The 19,394-nt window shown below is 46.2% G+C and overlaps 1 protein-coding gene across 1 annotated transcript in view; it reads left to right on the forward strand.

Moving 5' to 3' along the window:
* The window catches only part of exosc9 (exosome component 9), a 77,414-nt gene that overhangs the window by 9,113 nt on the left and 48,907 nt on the right, over nucleotides 1–19,394 (forward strand). The window contains exon 3 of the mRNA XM_038792364.1: nucleotides 7,877–7,996. Coding sequence (XP_038648292.1) covers nucleotides 7,877–7,996 — 120 coding nt within the window. The remainder of the gene's footprint in view (nucleotides 1–7,876; nucleotides 7,997–19,394) is intronic.

Raw genomic sequence — 19,394 nt, forward strand, 5'->3', positions numbered from 1 at the left:
ACCAGAGTACTTTGAAAATCATATGATTAAACAAGATCAAGATGAAAGGAAAACCATGTTTGATAAATCTGTTCGATTTTTGAGCATGTAATTAGGATGGATATAGAACATAGAACATAGAACAGTACAGCACAGAACAGGCCCTTCGGCCCTCGATGTTGTGCCGAACAATGATCACCCTACTTAACCCACGTAACCCGTATACCCGTAACCCAACAATCCCCCCCATTAACCTTACACTACGGGCAATTTAGCATGGCCAATCCACCTAGCCCGCACATCTTTGGACTGTGGGAGGAAACCGGAGCACCCGGAGAAAACCCACGCACACACGGGGAGGATGTGCAGACTCCACACAGACAGTGACCCAGCCGGGAATCGAACCTGGGACCCTGGAGCTGTGAAGCATTGATGCTAACCACCATGCTACCGTGAGGCCATTGGGGGGGACCAGTGGATATCATTAATTTGCATTTTCAAACAGCATTCTTTATCGTGCAACGTAAAGTTATTACCAAAAATTAGGACTTGTGGGACTGGGGGAATATGTATTGAGGATAGAGTATTCAAATAAATGTGGCATTTTTGAGTTGGTGGACTGTAATTAGTGGGGGTACCACAAAAATCAGTGCATAAGACTTTACAATCTCTAATGATGACTTAAATGATAAAATTGTGTATTGTGTCCCAAGTTTGTTGCCGAAATAAAGTTAGTTTCGAAAGTAAATGGTAAAGAGAAGACAAAGCGGCCGCAGTGGGGATATAGACAGATTGGATGAGTGAGCAAAGATATGTCAGGTGGAATGCAAGGTGGTGAAGAGTAAAATTACCTTTTTTGGTAGGAAATGTAAAAAAGCAGAATTCTTTTGAATGGTGTGAGTCTGGAAAATGTTTGCATTTGGAGGGATCTGGCTTTCCATAAACATAATTCACAAATTTAACATGCAAGTACAGCAAGCAATTAGGCTGGAAAATTATATGTTGGCTTTCGTTACAAGGGATTGGAGTATAATAGGTTTGAGGATTGGGAGCAGTTTAAAATTTGGCAAATGCGGACCAAGGAAATGATTAAGAAGGGAAAAATATAGTATGAAAGTAAGTTAGCGGGGAACATCAAAACTGACCGTGAAAGTTTCTACAGGTATGTAAAGAGAAAAACAGTCCAAAAGCGGGGAATTCATACCGGGGAACAAAGAGATGGCTGGGGAACAAAGAGATGGCTGAGGAACTAAATTCGTACTTTGCTTCTGTCTTCACAAAAGAAGACATGACTAATATACTGGAAGTCCTGAGAAACACAAGCTCCAGTGAGGAACTAAAGGAAATTATTATTAGTAAAGAAATGGTTTTGGGAAATTAATGAGATTGAAGGCGGATAAATCTCCAGGGCCTGATATTGTTCATCCCAGATTCCTTAAGGAAGTGGCCCTATAAATAGTAGATCCATTGGTGGTCATTTTCCAAAATTCTTTGGACTCTGGAATGGTCCCTAATAGATTGGAGGGTAGCGAATGTAACCCCGCTATTCAAAAATGACATCAAGCAAAAACAGGGAACTATAGACCAGTGAGCCTAACGTCGGTAGTAGGGAAGTTGTTAAATAGCACAGCATTTGGAAAGCAATTGTTTAATCAGACAAAGTCAGCATGGATTTGCGAAAGGGAAATCACGCTTAACAAATCTACTGGAATTCTTTTTGAAGATGTAACTAGCCGAGTTGGCCAGAGTGAACTGGTAGATGTGGTTTATTTAGACTTTCAGAATGCTTTCGACAAGGTCTCACATAGCTGATTACTATGTAGGTGGGTAGTGTCTTTGAGATGGCTAGAAAGTTGGTTAGTAGACAAGAAGCAAAAAGTTGGAATAAATGGGTCTTTTTCCGATTGGCGGCAGTGACTCATGGGGTACCGCAGGGATCTGTGCTAGGACCCCAACTGTTCACATTAATGACGTGGACAAGGGAACAAAACGCATCATCCCCAAATTTGCAGATGGTACAAAGTTGGGTGGGTGGGTGAGCTATGAGGAGGATGCAGAGATGCTTCAGTGGATTTGGACAGGCTGAGTGGGCATATGCATGGCAGATACAGTATAATGTGAATAAATGTGCGGTTATCCATTTTGGCAGCAAAAATAGGAAGGCAGATTATGTAAATTGAAGGAAGTGGATACTCAGTGAGACCTTGGTGTTCTCGTGCATCAGTCGCTGAAAGTAAGCGCACAGGTACAGCAGGCAATAAAGAAGACAAATGATATATTGGCCATAGCAAGAGGATTTGTGTATGGGAATAGGAATGTTTTACATCGATTGTATAGGGATGATTTACCTCAATTGTGTGAGGCCACACCTGGAGTATTGTGTGCAGTTTTGGTGTCCTTATCTGAGGAAGGATGTTCTTGCTATGAGGGAGTTCAGTGACGGTTTATCAGGCTGATTCCTGGGATGGCGGGACTGTCATATTGAATGTATCAAATTGAAGGAAAAAGCATACAAAGCGGCAAAGATTAGTGGGAGACTAGAGGTTTGGGAAATCAATAGGGGGCAACAGAAAGCTACTAAAAAAGCTATAAAGAAGAGTAAGATAGATTATGAGAGTAAACTTGTTCAGAGTATAAAAAGAGATAGTAAAGGTTTCTACAAATATATAAAACAAAAAAGAGTGGTTAAAGTAAATATTGGTTCTTTAGAGGATGAGAAGGGAGATTTACTAATGGGAGATGAGGAAATAACTGAGGAATGAACAGGTTTTTTAGGTCGGTCTTCACAGTGGAAGACACAAATATATGCCAGTGATGGAAATGAGGCTATGACACCCGAGGACCTGGAGACGATTGTTATCACTAAGAAGGTAGTGATGGGCAAGCTAATGGGGCTAAAGGTAGACAAGTCTCCTGGCCCTGATGGAATGCATCCCAGAGTGCTAAAAGAGATGGCTAGGGAAATTGCAAATGCACAAGTGATAATTTACCAAAATTCACTAGACTCTGGGGTGGTCCCGGCGGATTAGCAAACGTGACACCACTGTTTAAAAAAAGGAGGTAGGCAGAAAGTGGGTAATTATAGGCCAGTTAGCTTAACTTCAGTAAGTAGGGAAGATGCTGGAATCTATCACCAAGGAAGAAATAGCAAGGCATCTGGATGGAAATTGCCTCATTAGACAGACGCAGCATAGGTTCATAAAGAGCAGGTTGTACCTAACTAATTTAGTGGAATGTTTTGAGGACATTGCCAGTGCGGTAGACTACGGGGAACCAATGGATGTGGTATATCTGGATTTCCAGAAAGCTTTTGATAAGGTGCCAAACAAAAGCTGCATAAGATGAAGATGCATGTCGTTAAGGGTAAAGTAGTAGCATGGATAGAGGATTGGTTAATTAATAGAAAGTAAAGAGTGGGGATTAATGGGTGTTTCTCTGGTTGGCAATCAGTAGCTAGTGGTGTCCCTCCGGGATCAGTGTTGGGCCCACAATTGTTCACAATTTACATAAATGATTTGGAGTTGGGGACCAAGGGCAATGTGTCCAAGTTTGCAGGCAACACTAAGATGAGTGGTAAAGCAAAAAGTGCAGAGGATACTGGAAGTTTGCAGAGGGATTTGGATAGGTTATGTGAATGGGCTAGGGTCTGGCAGATGGAATACAATGTTGACAAATGTGAGGTTATCCATTTTGGTGGGAATAACAGCAAAAGGGATTATTATTTAAATGATAAAATATTAAAATATGCTACTGTGCAGAGAGACCTGGGTGTGCTAGTGCATGAGTCGCAAAAAGTTGGTTTCCAGGTGCAACTGGTGATTAAGAAGGCAAAAGAAGTTTAGTCCTTCATTGCTAGAGGGATGGAGTTTAAGACTAGGGAGGTTATGTTGCAATTGTACAAGGTGTTAGTGAGGCCACACCTGGAGTATTGTGTTCAGTTTTGGTCTCCTTACCTGAGAAAGGACGTACTGGCTCTGGAGGGTGTGCAGAGGAGATTCACTAGGTTAATCCCAGAGCTGAAGGGGTTGGATTACGAGGAGAGGTTTAGTAGACTGGGACTGTACTCATTGGAATTTAGAAGGATGAGGGGGTATCTTATAGAAGCATATAAAATTATGAAGGGAATAGATAGGATAAATGCGGGCAGGTTGTTTCCACTGGCGGGTGAAAGCAGAACTAGGGGGCATAGCCTCAAAATAAGGGGAAGTAGGTTTAGGACTGAGTTTAGGAGGAACTTCTTCACCCAAAGGGTTGCGAATCTATGAAATTCCCTACCCAGTGAAGCAGTTAAGGCTCCTTCATTAAATGTTTTTAAGATAAAATAGATAGTTTTTGAAGAATAAAGGATTATGGTGTTCGGGCCGGAAAGTGGAGCTGAGTCCACAAAAGATCAGCCATGATCTCATTGAATGGCGGAGCAGGCTGGAGGGGCCAGATGGCCTACTCCTGCTCCTAGTTCTTGTGTTCTATTTGTCTGTTTCTGCCTGTCTCTCTCTCTGTCTGCCTGTCTCTCTCTTTCTCTCTTTGTCTGTCTGTCTCTCTTTGTCTGTCTGTCTCTCTTTGTCTGTCTGTCTCTCTTTCTCTTTGTCTGTCTGTCTCTCTTTGTCTGTCTGTCTCTCTTTGTCTGTCTCCCTCTCTCTTGTCTGTCTCCCTCTCTCTCTCTGTCTGTCTCCCTCTCTCTCTCTGTCTGTCTCCCTCTCTCTCTCTGTCTGTCTCCCTCTCTCTCTCTGTCTGTCTCCCTCTCTCTCTCTGTCTGTCTCCCTCTCTCTCTCTGTCTGTCTCCCTCTCTCTCTCTGTCTGTCTCCCTCTCTCTCTCTGTCTGTCTCCCTCCTCTCTCTCTCTGTCTGTCTCCCTCTCTCTCTCTGTCTGTCTCCCTCTCTCTCTGTCTGTCTCCCTCTCTCTCTCTGTCTGTCTCCCTCTCTCTCTCTGTCTGTCTCCCTCTCTCTCTCTGTCTGTCTCCCTCTCTCTCTCTGTCTGTCTCCCTCTCTCTCTCTGTCTGTCTGTCTCTCCCTCTCTCTCTGTCTGTCTGTCTCTCCCTCTCTCTCTGTCTGTCCCTCTCTCTCTGTCTGTCCCTCTCTCTCTGTCTGTCCCTCTCTCTCTGTCTGTCCCTCTCTCTCTGTCTCTGTCCCTCTCTCTCTGTCTCTGTCCCTCTCTCTCTGTCTCTGTCCGTCTGTCTCTCCCTCTGTCCGTCTGTCTCTCCCTCTGTCCGTCTGTCTCTCCCTCTGTCCGTCTGTCTCTCCCTCTGTCTGTCTGTCTCTATCTCTATCTCCCTCTTGCATGCACACACATAAATTAGAAGATTGTGATACAAAAAGAGGTCGCATGCACTTGGGTCCAAAAATTCACTGTCTCACTTGCTTCTCCTGAGATGAAGTCTTGAAATGTTGCAGGTGTGTGATTCGATTTTGGTTCATTGAAGAATTATAATCTGGAGATTGATGAAGATGAATTTACAGTGGTTTACTGCTTGCATCGTTCCAGTTGAATCCTTATAACGAAAACCCGGTATGGTTCTTCAAATAGATAAGCAAAGAATGACCCAGATTCTCTACCTGCTGATAGATCTTAGGCAGGGTCCTGTCCCCTTGCTGGTCTGGATCTTTCTGCCCACTGTTCCAAAAATGTTTCTTATTAATCTTGATTTCTGTGACCTATGTATCTGTTTTTCATCGTGCTCACAAATGGTCGCTGACAACTTGGCCAATGACACACGATGGGGCCCCGTGTTCACTCATTGACACATCACTGTGATAGAATGAGGTTTTTCCCCAATCCAACCTTTGGAATTGCACTCGAAAGCAGAAATGTCTGCAAGTGTATTGTGAACCCGTGTCTTTAATTTTGAATAAGGACAGTCATTAATCCATGAGAAATCTTTGTTGCTTTGTAATTACTTCTCAATGAAATGTTCCAAAAGTTAATTTGTATTTTAGTGTTTTGTCAAGACTTGAAAGCTAGCTCCAGGACCTTGTCTGATTTCATATATATTGACAGGATAGAAAGGTCATCTAATCTCTCAACTCCATTATGTTTTTATTTAAAATGTTCATAATCCATTTCATACTCCATTAATCCACCAATCTATATTGTGTGAACATGACAACAGTGTGGATGCTGAGAGAATGTTTCATCGGTTAGGAAGTCTAGAACATGCTGTCACAGCCTCTGAATTAAGGACATGTCAATGAGCACATTACTTCACCAAACAGTTGTGAATTCTCTACCCCAGAGGGGAGCATGTTCAAGACCGGGGTTGATAGATTTTTGGGAACTAAGAAAATAAAGTGATATGGGGATAATGGGAAAGGTGGAACTTGAGTAGAGTATCAGCCATGATCTTATTGAATAGTGGATCTGGCTCAAAGGACCAAATGGCTTACCCCCAGTAAGGCTACTAAAATTGTACGAGATGGCAAGGTAATTGCCGATGGCAATGTGATTGCCGTCAACAACATGTACTGTGGTTCAGGTGTAGAGGAGCAAACATTTAAACAACATAGTTTTTATCATTGATAGCAATTATGATTAAAACTAGTTGTATGATATTATTAAAACTATTGGGAAGGAGAGTAGTTTGAGTGAGCCCTGGAATCTTAAAACATAAAATTATGGCTTGTAACAATGACCTTTTTGTAGACTATGGAAATAGAGGTAGCTGAGTATGGGCAATGGAACATTCAGCAGGCTACAGAAGGAGCATGTGTAGCATCCAGGAACAGATCACAGCATAACAAATAAAATATCAACATATGAATTCGTGAAGGAAAAGTTCAAGTAAAAGTTTTACTTTCCTGGAGGATGCATCAGCTTCGCAAAATCATTAAGAACTTCCAGTGCAAAATCGCTCACTTTAGCACAACCTCCATATTTCCTTCCTGCTCAAAGGATGTCAACAGCAATGGCTCAAGTGTCAGCTCTTCCTGAGCACTTACTTTTGGTTCTCCACTGGGTTGCAAGTACCATCAGACCTATGAGGGCTGTGCCATTCCCACATAGAAAGCCATTGTCCTGCAGCATTCGATGAAAATGAAGTATTGGCATAGATGCCAAGTCAAAGATGGCAGAGTGGTTAGCACTGCTGCCTCACAGCGCCGGGGACTCTGGTCAATTCTGACATCTGGTGACTGTCTGTGTGAAGTTTGCACTTTGTCCCAGTGTCTGTGTGGGTTTCCTCCGGGTGCTCCAGTTTCCTCCCAAAGTCCAAAGAAGTGCAGGCTATGTGGATTGGCCATCATCAATGTGCGGAGTTAGGGCAGGAGAGTGGGCCTAGGTGGAGTGCTCTTTTGGAGAGGCAGGGCAGACTCGATGGGCCGAATGGCCTCCAGCACTGTAGGGACTCTGGAAGCAAAACTGTCCCCCAGGAATAAAATTGTATATTAACATAAAATTATATATTGCTTATCCAAGGTGGTTGAGAGGCAGCATTTGGTTTAAGGGAGGGCTTGTAAAGAGGCAGACTATGGAATAACTAACTAGAATTGTTATTGCTGCCATCAATGTGTGGAAATAAAAACATGTTTTAAGAAGCAGGGAGGCCAGTGGAAAAGAAGGTCATGCTAGTAAGGATGTCACAGCCAGTAACCAACTAAATAAAACCTTTCATTGGATTAAAAAAATGTGGACCAAAAGATCTACGTAGAAAATGTATGTTTTTTTGCTAGGAACCATTATTTTTACCAGGACACCCAGAAAGCTCTGTGCTTCTCATTGGATCATCAAGTTTTTTTTTAATGTCCACCTGAATGTGTAGAAGGCCCATCGTTTAAGTTAAATCTAGAAGACAGCAGCTTTTGTGGAACTGTGGTGTGACCAATATTAGCCATAATTATGCAATCTTGCTTTTCTTTTCTGGAGTTGAAGTAAAAGATGCCTAATTTGTCTCCAACTTTAATTTCAGGGTCCTTGCACAAGTGTCATGTGAACTTGTTACTCCTAAACCCAGTCGGCCTACGGAAGGAATCATTTTTTTCAATTTGGAACTCTCTCCAATGGCTTCTCCTGCGTTTGAACCTGGCAGGTTAGTCTGTACATAGAAAATATTAGAAGATTACAATTCTAAATAATTTACAGCAACCAACCAGCTTCCTTTTTGACACCATAAGTGTTTATTTTCTCTTTTACGGTGGTGGTAAATACCTGGTGCATTTATATTATTTCCTGTGTTCATACCTTTTCCTTTCAATTTATACTGTGTAACTAAAAATAAATTGTAAACCAGAAGTGAAATTCAGGGGCAGGATTCTCTGGTCGTAGGACCAGTTACGCGTGAGAATGGAAATTTGGTGTTCGACCAAAACTCCATTCACTCCCAGCAGCTCTGAAAAATCCCAGCCAGCCACAAACAAGGATGGAAGACTTTGGCCAGTTTTTTTTATAGCTGCACTGTGTTGTCCCAGTTAAGGAGGTTTCACTTGTCTTTGTGATTGAAATATTTAGGTGTGCAGACACGTGGCGGTTTTTAAACTGATTATTTGAAAACTAAATGTTCCAACATTCTGTAGAAGCTTTCTTTATGTTATGGTATGTTAATTTGAATAGCGTGGCTCTCATTTACCCATTCCAGGTACGTTTTTTAAAAATAATTTAGTTTTGAAGAAGTTGATATCTTGCTGGGGCATGGTTTTATGGCTGCTTATGGCTGCTATCTAGCCTATATTGCTATATTCATGTGTGAGCCTTGACTGTGTGTGACCAGTAAGGTAAGGGCTACTCCTGTTAATTCACTTTTTAGCACTAATTTCTACTTTGCTATGTTACTGATAATTTAAATTAATAGATAATTCAAATATTGTAATGCAAAGAAACAGCTTTAAATTATCAGCCAACGATCCCATTTAACTATCAGGGCGATCACAACTGCACTGAATCTTGCTTTCATCTAACATCTTGATATCCTCACTGACCTTCCCCAAATGATCACTCTTCAAAAACAACCTTGGCTTCATCCCCTTTCACTCCAGTTCAATGAACTTTGAACTTGGCGTGAATATGAGCTCTTCCTTCATTTCCATGCCCACTTCTTTGTCTTCCCTTGCACATGGACCCTTTCTCCTATCTTCAGAATTCCCACACCTCATGGACCCCTTTCTGTGGCCTTTTGGCTCCTCTAGATCTTTTCATTGTGAATTGCCGGTGTGAGATCAACTTTCTTAATTTTTCTACTCCGTTCACTCATTCTAACCTCCCTCTCTCTGAATTTCCAGCACTCCGTTCTCTCGGGTCAAAACCCTCATATTGTCAAGTGTAATGCTGTTCTTGTTTGACAAACGAGAGGCTGAAGAACTAGCTGCACCATGGTCCCACCACTAATCACCCAATCATCATTTAACAGACTATTATTCCCTTGGAAATTTTCTCTCCACTGCCTCTAAACTAGACCTTCCATAATACAATCCTCCCACTTTCCGAAGATCCATTAACAGGACTATCCTTGTAGGCCCAACATCTCAGCTTATTCTTGCCCACAGAAATGATTCTTATCCCATCCTGACTTTATTTTTTCCTCCCCTTGTCCAATCTCTTTCCACCCACATCCATGACTCTTCCAGCATCCTATGCCAGTTTACTGGCCGTAACTGCCTCATTTTCACCGTGAATGTCCAATCTCTACATCTCCATCCCCCATGAGGACTATCTGAGGGCTGTCCACTTCTTCCTTAATTGGAGATCCAGCCAGTCACCTACATTGACCACCTTCTCCTTTGATCACTCACTTCCTCAAAATAAATGGTATTGTTATTGAAACCTCCCCGGACAGGCGCCGGAATGTGGCGACTAGGGGCTTTTCACAGTAACTTCATTGAAGCCTACTCGTGACAATAAGCAATTTTCATTTCATTTCATTTCAAACCCATATGGGACCTAGCTATGCCAGCCCTTAATTGGAGATGTGAAATATTCTATGTTTCATTCAACTCTGGTCCTCTCTCTGGTTTTTCTGGTACGTTGATGACTGTATTGGTGCCATTCTCTGCTCTCGCTCTAAACTTTGCTCCCAATTTCCACTTGTGCCCTCGCCATCACATGGTCGCTATCTGACTCATCCTTTGCCTTCCTCAAATTCTCAATTTTAATTTCTTGGGATAGGCTATTGACCAGTATCAACTTCTACAGCTAGTTTGTTCATATTTTTTTCCCACTCCAATTCTGTCTTACATTCTCCCAGTTTCTGTCTCCTACATGTCTGTTCAGATTATTCATCCTTCAATAATCAGTCCTTATATGTCTTCCTTTTCCCTCACCAACGATCCATCGTGGTTACCAGGGCCAATCTTCATCGCCATCCTATTTTCTGTCCTTCTGCTCCCTCCTAGAAACATCATGGCGTTTCTCTTGCCCTCATCTTTTACCCCAATATTCAATGGATCATCCTTCACCATGTACACCACCTTCAGTCACCACCAAACATCTTCCACTCCCCTTTCAGTATTCCATTCCTCCACAATATTCTAGTTCACTCTTCAATTTTCCTCTGCTAGCCGTCCCCTCCCAATTACTTTTTCTCATGCAAGCGCAGGAGATGCAGCATGTGCCCTATTATAGAAACATAGAAAATAATAACAGGCGTAGGCCCTTCGAGCCTGCTCCACCATTCATTATGATCATGGCTGATCATCAAACTCTGTAACCTGTTCCCACTTTCTCTTTGATCCCTTAAGCCCCACGTGCTTTATCTAACTCTTTGAAAGCATACATGGTGGAATTCACCGTTTCTGAGACTGTGTTGATGCCGGGGCAGAATTCGTGGAATTCTATGACAGCAAAACAGGTGCCGCATCTGGACCGATTCAGCAATAGTTGAGAGGTAGCATCGGCGCCACGTGGAACACAATCTATTCCAATGAGAAATGTTGTGGGATTTGACAGGTCTGTGATTGACACTCGGGAGGCTGACGAGCTGCAGCCGCATATACAGACTTCACTCTCCACACACACTCATCCCAGCCAACAAAATGGCACTGGTTGCGCTGGAACGCGCCCATCCCATTGATGGGTCGGCTGGGGCCAGTGGGCACCTGGGGGGGGGGGCCCATATGACCTGTGGCCCTAAGTTCACAGTGGCAGTCAGCGGTGTGCGCAGCTGCATGGCTGCCTTGCAGGCATTGTGTTCTGTACCTGTCCACCCTGATCCCACCCTCTGCTACCCTCTCCGGCCCAGGCAGAATCCCCAGCCAGCGCCACAACTGTCAGCACATTATGGTGATGGACACTTTCCGTACCACATCTCTCTCCCTCATCAGCCATGGCGCCTGTTTCCCGATCTTTAAAAGCACAAGTGAACCTCGCCGTCAGGAATTTGGCGCAGTGAAGTCGGAGCATCACAGAGGTCCCGGAGAATACCAGGTCAGGCCCGCTAATGAAATGGCAACCGTGTTTACGATATGTAGAGTGGAACGCATTGACGCTGCTGTCCAGGCACTGGAGAATTGCGATTTGGTGTGAATACGGCACCCGCCAGGCTTTTGGCATCAAAACTGATTTTCGGCCCAGTCGCATTTCCCGATTCCGGCGTCAGCGAACGGAGAATCCCGCCCACAATGTTTTGGCCTCAACTGCTTCCTGTGGTTGCAAATTCCATATCTCCACTCTGGATAAAGGAATTTCTCCTCACCTCAGTTCTATAAGGTTTACCCAGTATCCTTAGACTATGACCCCTGGTTCTAGACACTCCCACCACCAAGAACATCCTTCCTGCATCTACCCTGTCTGTCCTGTTAGAATTTTATCAGTTTCTATGTGATTGCCCCTTCATTCCTCTGAACTCTAACTAATACAATCGTAACAGACTCAATCTCTCCTCATATGTCAGTCCTGACATCCCAGGAATCAGTCTGGCAAACATTCTCTGCACTCCCTCTATAGCAAGAACATGCTTCCTAAGATAAGAAGACCAAAACTGCACACAATATTCCAGGTGTAGACTCACCAAAGCCCTGTATAATTGCAGCAAGACATCCCTGATCCTGTACTCAAATCCTCTCGCCATGAAGACCAACATACCTTTGCTGCCTTCTGCACCTGCATGCTTACTTTCATCGTCTGTTGTACAAGGACATCCAGGTCTCATTGCACGTTCCCCTCTCTTAATTTATCGTCATTCAGAGAATAATCTGCCTTTGTATTTTTGCTACCCAAGTGTATAGCCTCACATTTATCCACATTATACTGCATCTGCCTATCATTTGCCCACTTACTCAACTTGTCCAGCTCACCCTCCCACCTAGCTTTGTGTCATCTATGTGTTACATCATCTTTGTGTTATCTATTTCCCTTCCACTGCCGAGGGCCCAATCACTCCTTCCAGGTGAAACAGTGATTTACTTGTCCTCCTTTCAATTTTGTATCCTGCATTCAAGGCTCATGATGCTGTCTCCTACGTTTTTGAATCTGAATGCAGATTGGGTGAACACCTTACTAAACCTCCCCACCCAGTCTGCAAATGTGACCCTAAGCTTCCAATTGCATGATATTTTCTGTTTATCTTTACATCCCCCGGGGCAAGATTTTCTGTTGTATAACTAAACGCTATATGAAGATGATTTTTGGTTCATTAGCTTTGAGGCATTATAGAAAGTGCGTTGGTGATTATAACAAACACAGAAAATATTTGGAATACGCCACAGATCGGGCAGCATCTATGAAGGGAGAAGCAAAATTATCATTTCAGGTTGATGGCCTTTTCTCAGAAATGGAAAAGTTAGCGGTGTCGCTGTTTTTTGCACGCACATACATAGAGAAAGGGTTGGGGGAAGGAGGTTGTAGAGGATGGAAAGGAGAGATTAAATGACAAAAAGGATGATGGTGCGAGGCAAAAGGGGATGATAACGGGACAAGTAAAGAAACAAAAAATGGATATGGAGGAGCTGTAAATCTCAATCACTGAATCATTGTCAACAGCTACTGTCCGGAAAAATGAAAGCAGTGGTTAGAATCCAAGGTTTCTCTCCCCACAATCTGGAACGCTGTAAAACGCCTAATGGAAAGATGAGGTGCTGTTTCTTGAGTTTCAGTTGTGCTTCACTAGAGAAGGGCAGAAGGACAAGAGAGTGCATTAAAGTGAGAGCAATTACAGTGATGGATGTAGCGCCTAGCTGGGATAACTGATTGCAACAACCTTTTCTTTGAAAGGCAGCTTAAACTTGAGTCCATCTTTGAAACGATCTCCAACCTAACTGAAGATACAATGAAAGAAATTTGAAATAATTTCATTAAATTAGAGTTTTGTTTTGCCTTTCAGAATCATATTAATAATCCAATACATTAACCTCTATTGAGACTGAAAACAAAGAGATGTGCATTTATTCAGAGGAAAATCTGCTAACCCATTAAAGACAGATGTGAGCAACAATATATTGCAAAACTAGGCAATCCAAGAGTATTTTTATACCACTGTAACAAAGGAGACGGAGGGTAGAATGTTGGCAGTACAAGGTCATGTGAAAATTAAGTTGGGCAGGGGGGGGAACCTAGTGGATTTAATATAGGTTCATAATGGAGAAAATAATTCAATTGAGACAGACAGACCTCCAGAACCTGACGGCTTCCACCTGAGGGTCAGTTAAGAAATTGTAGATGAACTATCAGAATTTTCAAAACCTGGCTAGGTTCAAGATTTGTACCTTTTGGATTGGAAAATTGCAAATGTCACCCCATTATCTGGTTTCCCTCTTCCTTAAGTAATGAGAGACCCATCCATTTAATACCAATTATGAGAATGTTACAGGAATCTATCAAAGATGGAGTGACTTAGCACTCATTCAAGTATAATCGTAGATTTGTGAAGATCATGTTTCTCCACTGGCGGGATGCTCCGTTTTGCTGGCAGCCCAGGGGTTTCCCGACGGTGCAGGGCTGCCCCATAATGAGAAACCCCTTTGACCAGCCGGCGTAACGGAGCACCCCGCCGGCGGGGTGAAACTGAAATGTGGGGGGGGGGGCAGAGAATCCAGCCCATGTCTCACTAATCGAGTTGGCTTTTTGATGATGGGTAGAGGTGGCTATTGGATTTTAAGAAGACATTTAACAATGCTTCACACAAGAGTCCGTAGCAAAGAGGAAATCACACAAATTTGAAAATAATCTTGAAATCATTTAGCAATGCTTGGGCCACACAGAGTTGGGGATAAGGGAATGCTCTCGTTGGATGAATGTAATAGTGGCGTTCCCCAGGGATCTGTTCTTTTCACCATATATACCAGTGTTGGATGAAAGGGAGTTGTGTATCTAAATTTGTAGCTGGGACTTTCTGGAAACAGGATATTATTAAGGGACATAGACTCAGTCCACAAAACCAAGGCAGATGAAGATCCAAGTTGACAAGTGTGGATCATCTACTTTGGATTCAAGAAAGACAAATCAGAATATTTTCTCAATGAGAGCATAGGAGGTGCGGAGAAGCAAAGAGGTTTAAGTGTCCATGTACACAGGTGCAACTAATAAAAAGACTAATGGAATGTTGATCTTCCTTCAAGGGGATTGGAATACAAAGAAAATAAAATTATGCTCCTGATGAATCGAGTCTTGATAAGTCCTTGTCTGGAATGCTGTGTTCAACTTTGGACATTTGAATCTCAGCCGAGATATTGGCTCTGAAAGAGATAGTGTCGATTCACCAAATTTTTACCAATTATGAGGATAGGTTGTATAAACTTACTTTGTATTCCTTTTGAGTTCAGATGGTAGAGGGGTGATGTAATAGAATTATTTAGCATATTAGAGGGATGAGACTAGTGGGGTTATCCAGGAACAAAAGGGCAGAATCCTAACATTAGAATTTGGTTCTGAAAATTGAAATTGTTTTTCCACACCAAAGGTAATGGAAATCTGAAATTCTTCCCCTGAAAGTCTGTGGATTCTGGATCACTGAAAGTTTTTAAATGGCAAAACCATCTTGAGTATCTGCATGTCTGCATGAGTTTTAACTTCTGAATCCAGTTGAGTACCTCAGCAATGGAAAAATTGTCACTCAATTGGGAATTCACAATTAATGTTGAGGCAAACTTGTGGCAACTTTGCTTTGCATCTAGTTATGCTTCACTTGATCTAGGCGTGCTTGATGATATTTTTTTTAAAAAATAATTTTTATTGAAATTTTTACAAAATATAAACATCTTAACTCTATTAACATACAACCGCGGTAACACCCCATGAACAATTCCCCCCCCCCCCCCCCCCCCCAGCTTCAAGAGCAACTTCAAACAAAAGGAAAGAACAGAAACAAAGAAAAATAAAAAAACAAAAAAGAGAGAGATAGCACCCTCCACAAACCCATGTGCACAGTTCTCCCTTCCCCCAATTCCCCCCCCCCCCCCCCCCCCCGGGCTGCTGCTGCTATTGGCCTATTTCCCTACCTTTCCGCCAGGAAGTCCAGAAAAGGCTGCCACCGCCTGAAAAACCCTTGTACTGACCTCAGGGCAAATTTCACCCTCTCCAATTTAGTGAACCCCGCCATATCAGAGATCCAGGCCTCCACACTTGGGGGGCCTCGCATCCTTCCATTGGAGCAAGATCCTCCCGGGCTACTAGGGACACAAAGGCCAGAACACCGGCCTCTATCGCCTCCTGCACTCCCGGCTCCACTGCAACCCCAAAAATTGCGAGTCCCCAGCCTGGCTCGACCCTGGATCCCACCACCCTCGACACCGTCCTTGCTACCCCCTTCCAAAACTCCCCCAATGCTGGACACACCCAAAACATATGGGCGTGGTTCGCTGGGCTCCCCGAGCACCTAGCACACCTGTCCTCTACCCCGAAAAACCTACTCATCCTCGACCCAGTCATGTGGGCCCTATGCAGCACCTTAAACTGTATGAGACTAAGCCTCACACAGGAAGAGGAGGAATTCACTCTCTCCAGGGCGTCCGCCCATGTCCCCTCCTCAATCTCTTCACCCAGCTCCTCTTCCCATTTTCCCTTTAGTTCCTCCACCGAGGCCTCGTCTACCTCCTGCATCACCCGGTATATGTCTGAAATCCTCCCTCCTCCAACCCACACCCCCGAGAGAACCCTATCCCGCACCCCCGGTGGGGGCAGCAAGGGGAACCCCTCCACCTGCTGCCTGGCAAACGCCCTCACCTGCATGTACCTAAACATGTTCCCCGGGGGGAGCCCAAACTTCCCCTCTAACTCCGCCAAGCTCACTAACCTCCCCTCCACAAACAGGTCCCTCAACCTCCTAACCCCTGCCCTGTGCCAGCCCAGAAATCCGCCATCAATGCTCCCTGGGACAAACCGATGGTTCCCCCGTATCGGGGCCTCCATCGAGCCCCCCATTTCTCCCCTGTGCCGTCTCCATTGCCCCCAAATTTTGAGGGTAGCCACCGCCACCGGGCTCGTGGTATACCTCGTTGGAGGGAGCGGCAACGGCGCCGTGACTAGCGCCTCCAAGCTCGTGCCCACACAAGACGTCGCCTCCATCCTCTGCCATGCTGCCCCTTCCTCGTCCATTACCCACCTCCGCACCATCGCTGCGTTGGCAGCCCAATAGTACCCACAGAGGTTGGGCAATGCCATCCTCCCCCCTATCTCTGCCTCGTTCCAGGAACACTCTTCGAACCCTCGGAATCCCATGCGCCCACACAAATCCCGTGATACTCCTGTTGACCCTCCTAAAAAAGGCCTTCGGGATAAGGATGGGGAGGCACTGGAACAGGAACAAAAACCTCGGGAGCACCGTCATCTTAACGGACTGCACCCTCCCCGCCAGTGATAGCGGTAACATATCCCACCTCTTAAACTCCTCCTCCATCTGCTCCACCAATCTTGTGAGGTTGAGCTTGTGCAGGGCCCCCCAGCTCCCTGCCATCTGGACCCCTAGGTACCTGAAGCTCTTCCCTGCCTGCTTCAATGGGAGCCTACCAATCTCCTCCTCTTGATCCCCCGGATGCACCATAAACACCTCACTCTTGCCCAGGTTTAACTTATATCCCGAGAAACCCCCTAATTCCCTAAGAATCCTCATCACCTCCGGCATTCCCCCCACCGGGTCCGCCACATACAGCAACAGGTCGTCCGCGTACAGCGACACTCGATGCACCTCCCCACCCTGCACCAGGCCCCTCCAGTTCCCTGACTCCCTCAGTGCCATGGCCAGGGGCTCAATCGCCAACGCGAAGAGCAAGGGGGGACAGGGGGCACCCCTGTCTCGTCCCCCAGTACAGCCGAAAGTACTCCGACCTCCTCCTATTTGTGGCTACACTTGCCATCGGGGCCTCGTAGAGCAGTCTCGCCCACCGGATAAACCTCTCCCCAAACCCAAACCTCTCCAACACCTCCCACAAGTACTCCCACTCAACCCTATCAACGGTCTTCTCCGCATCTAATGCCACCACTATCTCTGCCTCCCCTTCCACAGCCGGCATCATAATGACGTTGAGGAACCTTCGTACGTTTGTGTTCAGCTGCCTTCCCTTCACAAACCCCGTCTGGTCCTCATGTATGACCCCCGGCACACAATCCTCTATTCTAGTGGCCAGGATCTTTGCCAGCAGCTTAGCATCGGCGTTCAGCAGGGAAATCGGCCTATATGATCCACACTGCAGAGGGTCCTTGTCCCGCTTCAGGATCAAGGAAATCAGCGCCCGTGACATAGTTGGGGGCAGAGCCCCCCCCCTCCCTCGCCTCGTTAAAGGTCCGGACCAACAGGGGGCCCAACAGGTCCAAATACTTTTTATAGAATTCAGCCGGAAACCCGTCCGGCCCTGGCGCCTTCCCCGACTGCATGCTCCCTATCCCTTTGACCACCTCCTCCAGCTCGATCGGCGCCCCTAGTCCCTCCACCTGCTCCTCTTCCACCCTCGGGAATCGCAACTTGTCCAAGAAGCGCCCATTCCACCCCCCTCCACCGGGGGTTCAGACCGGTACAGTTCCCCATAGAAGTCCCTGAAGACCCCATTGACATCTACCCCCCTCCACACCACCTTCCCAGCTCTATCCATCACTCCCCCAATCTCCATGGCCGCATCTCACTTCCAGAGCTGGTGCGCCAGCATCCTGCTCGCCTTCTCCCCGTATTCATACACCGCCCCATGTGCTTTCCTCCACTGAGCTTCCGCCTTTCTGGTCGTCAGTAGGTCAAATCTGGCCTGAGGGCTGCGCCTCTCCCCTAGCAATCCCTCTTCTGGGGCCTCCGCATATCTCCTATCCACCTGCACCATCTCCCCTATCAGTCTTTCCCTTTCCCTCTGCTCCCCCCTCTCCCTATGGGTTCGGATGGAGACCAATTCCCCCCTCATCACCGCCTTCAATGCCTCCCAGACCGTCCCCACCCGAACCTCCCTGTTATCATTGGATTCGAGGTATCTCTCGATGCACCCCCGGACCCTCCCGGCCACCTCCTCCTCTGCCAGCAGCCCCACCTCCATGCGCCAGAGCGGACGTTGGTCCCTCTCTTCCCCCAGCCCGAGGTCCATCCAGTGCGGGGCATGATCTGAAATGGCAATGGCGGAGTATTCCACTTCCTCCACCCTCGACACCAGCCCCCTGCTCAGGACAAAAAAAATCAATCCTCGAGTAGGGTCCCCCCCATCTGGCCCATGAATCCCCTCAACACCTTAGCCGCCGCCGACCTCCTACCCGTCCGGGTCTTGGACCAATCCGATGGGGGATCCAGTACTGTGTTAAAGTCTCCCCCCCCCCCCCCCCCCCGTCAGTCCCCCCCCCCCCCACCACCAGCTCCCCGAACACCCCGTTTACCCCTCTGCCCGAACCCGTCCACCCAACCCCTGCTTGAAAACCCATAAAGAGAAAACCCGTACGACATCACCCCACCCACCCTAAACCCAGCAAATACAAATACAGTATAAATAAATACAGTATTATACAGCATCCCCCATGAGGGGGACCCTCAGTTTGAGTCCAGCTTCTCGGCTTGCACGAAGGCCCACGCCTCCTCCGGGGACTCAAAATAGTGGTGTCGATCCTTATAGGTGACCCACAGACGCGCCGGCTGCAACATTCCAAACTTCACCTTCCGTCTGTGGAGCACCGCCTTCGTCCGGTTAAACCCGGCCCTCCGCCTCGCCACTTCCGCACTCCAGTCCTGGAAGATCCGCACCTCCGTGTTCTCCCATTTGCTGCTCCGCTCCTTCTTGGCCCACCGGAGCACACACTCACGATCCACGAACCGGTGGAACCTCACCAACACCGCCCGCGGCGGCTCGTTCGGCTTGGGCCTCCTAGCCAGAAATCTGTGGGCCCCCCCCAACTCCAGGGGCTCTGGAAGGACCCAGCCCACATCAGCGAGTTTAGCATCATCACCACATAGGCCGCTAGGTCCGACCCCTCCAGCCCCCCCGTGAGGCCCAGGATCCGTAGATTCTTCCTCCTCGACCGGTTGTCCAGCTCCTCCAACCGCTCCTGCCATCTTTTATGGAGCGCCTCGTGCATCTCCACCTTCCCCGCCACGGCCACGACCT

The sequence above is a fragment of the Scyliorhinus canicula genome, chromosome 3 (genome assembly GCF_902713615.1).
Source record: "Scyliorhinus canicula chromosome 3, sScyCan1.1, whole genome shotgun sequence".
NCBI classification, from domain to species: domain Eukaryota; kingdom Metazoa; phylum Chordata; class Chondrichthyes; order Carcharhiniformes; family Scyliorhinidae; genus Scyliorhinus; species Scyliorhinus canicula.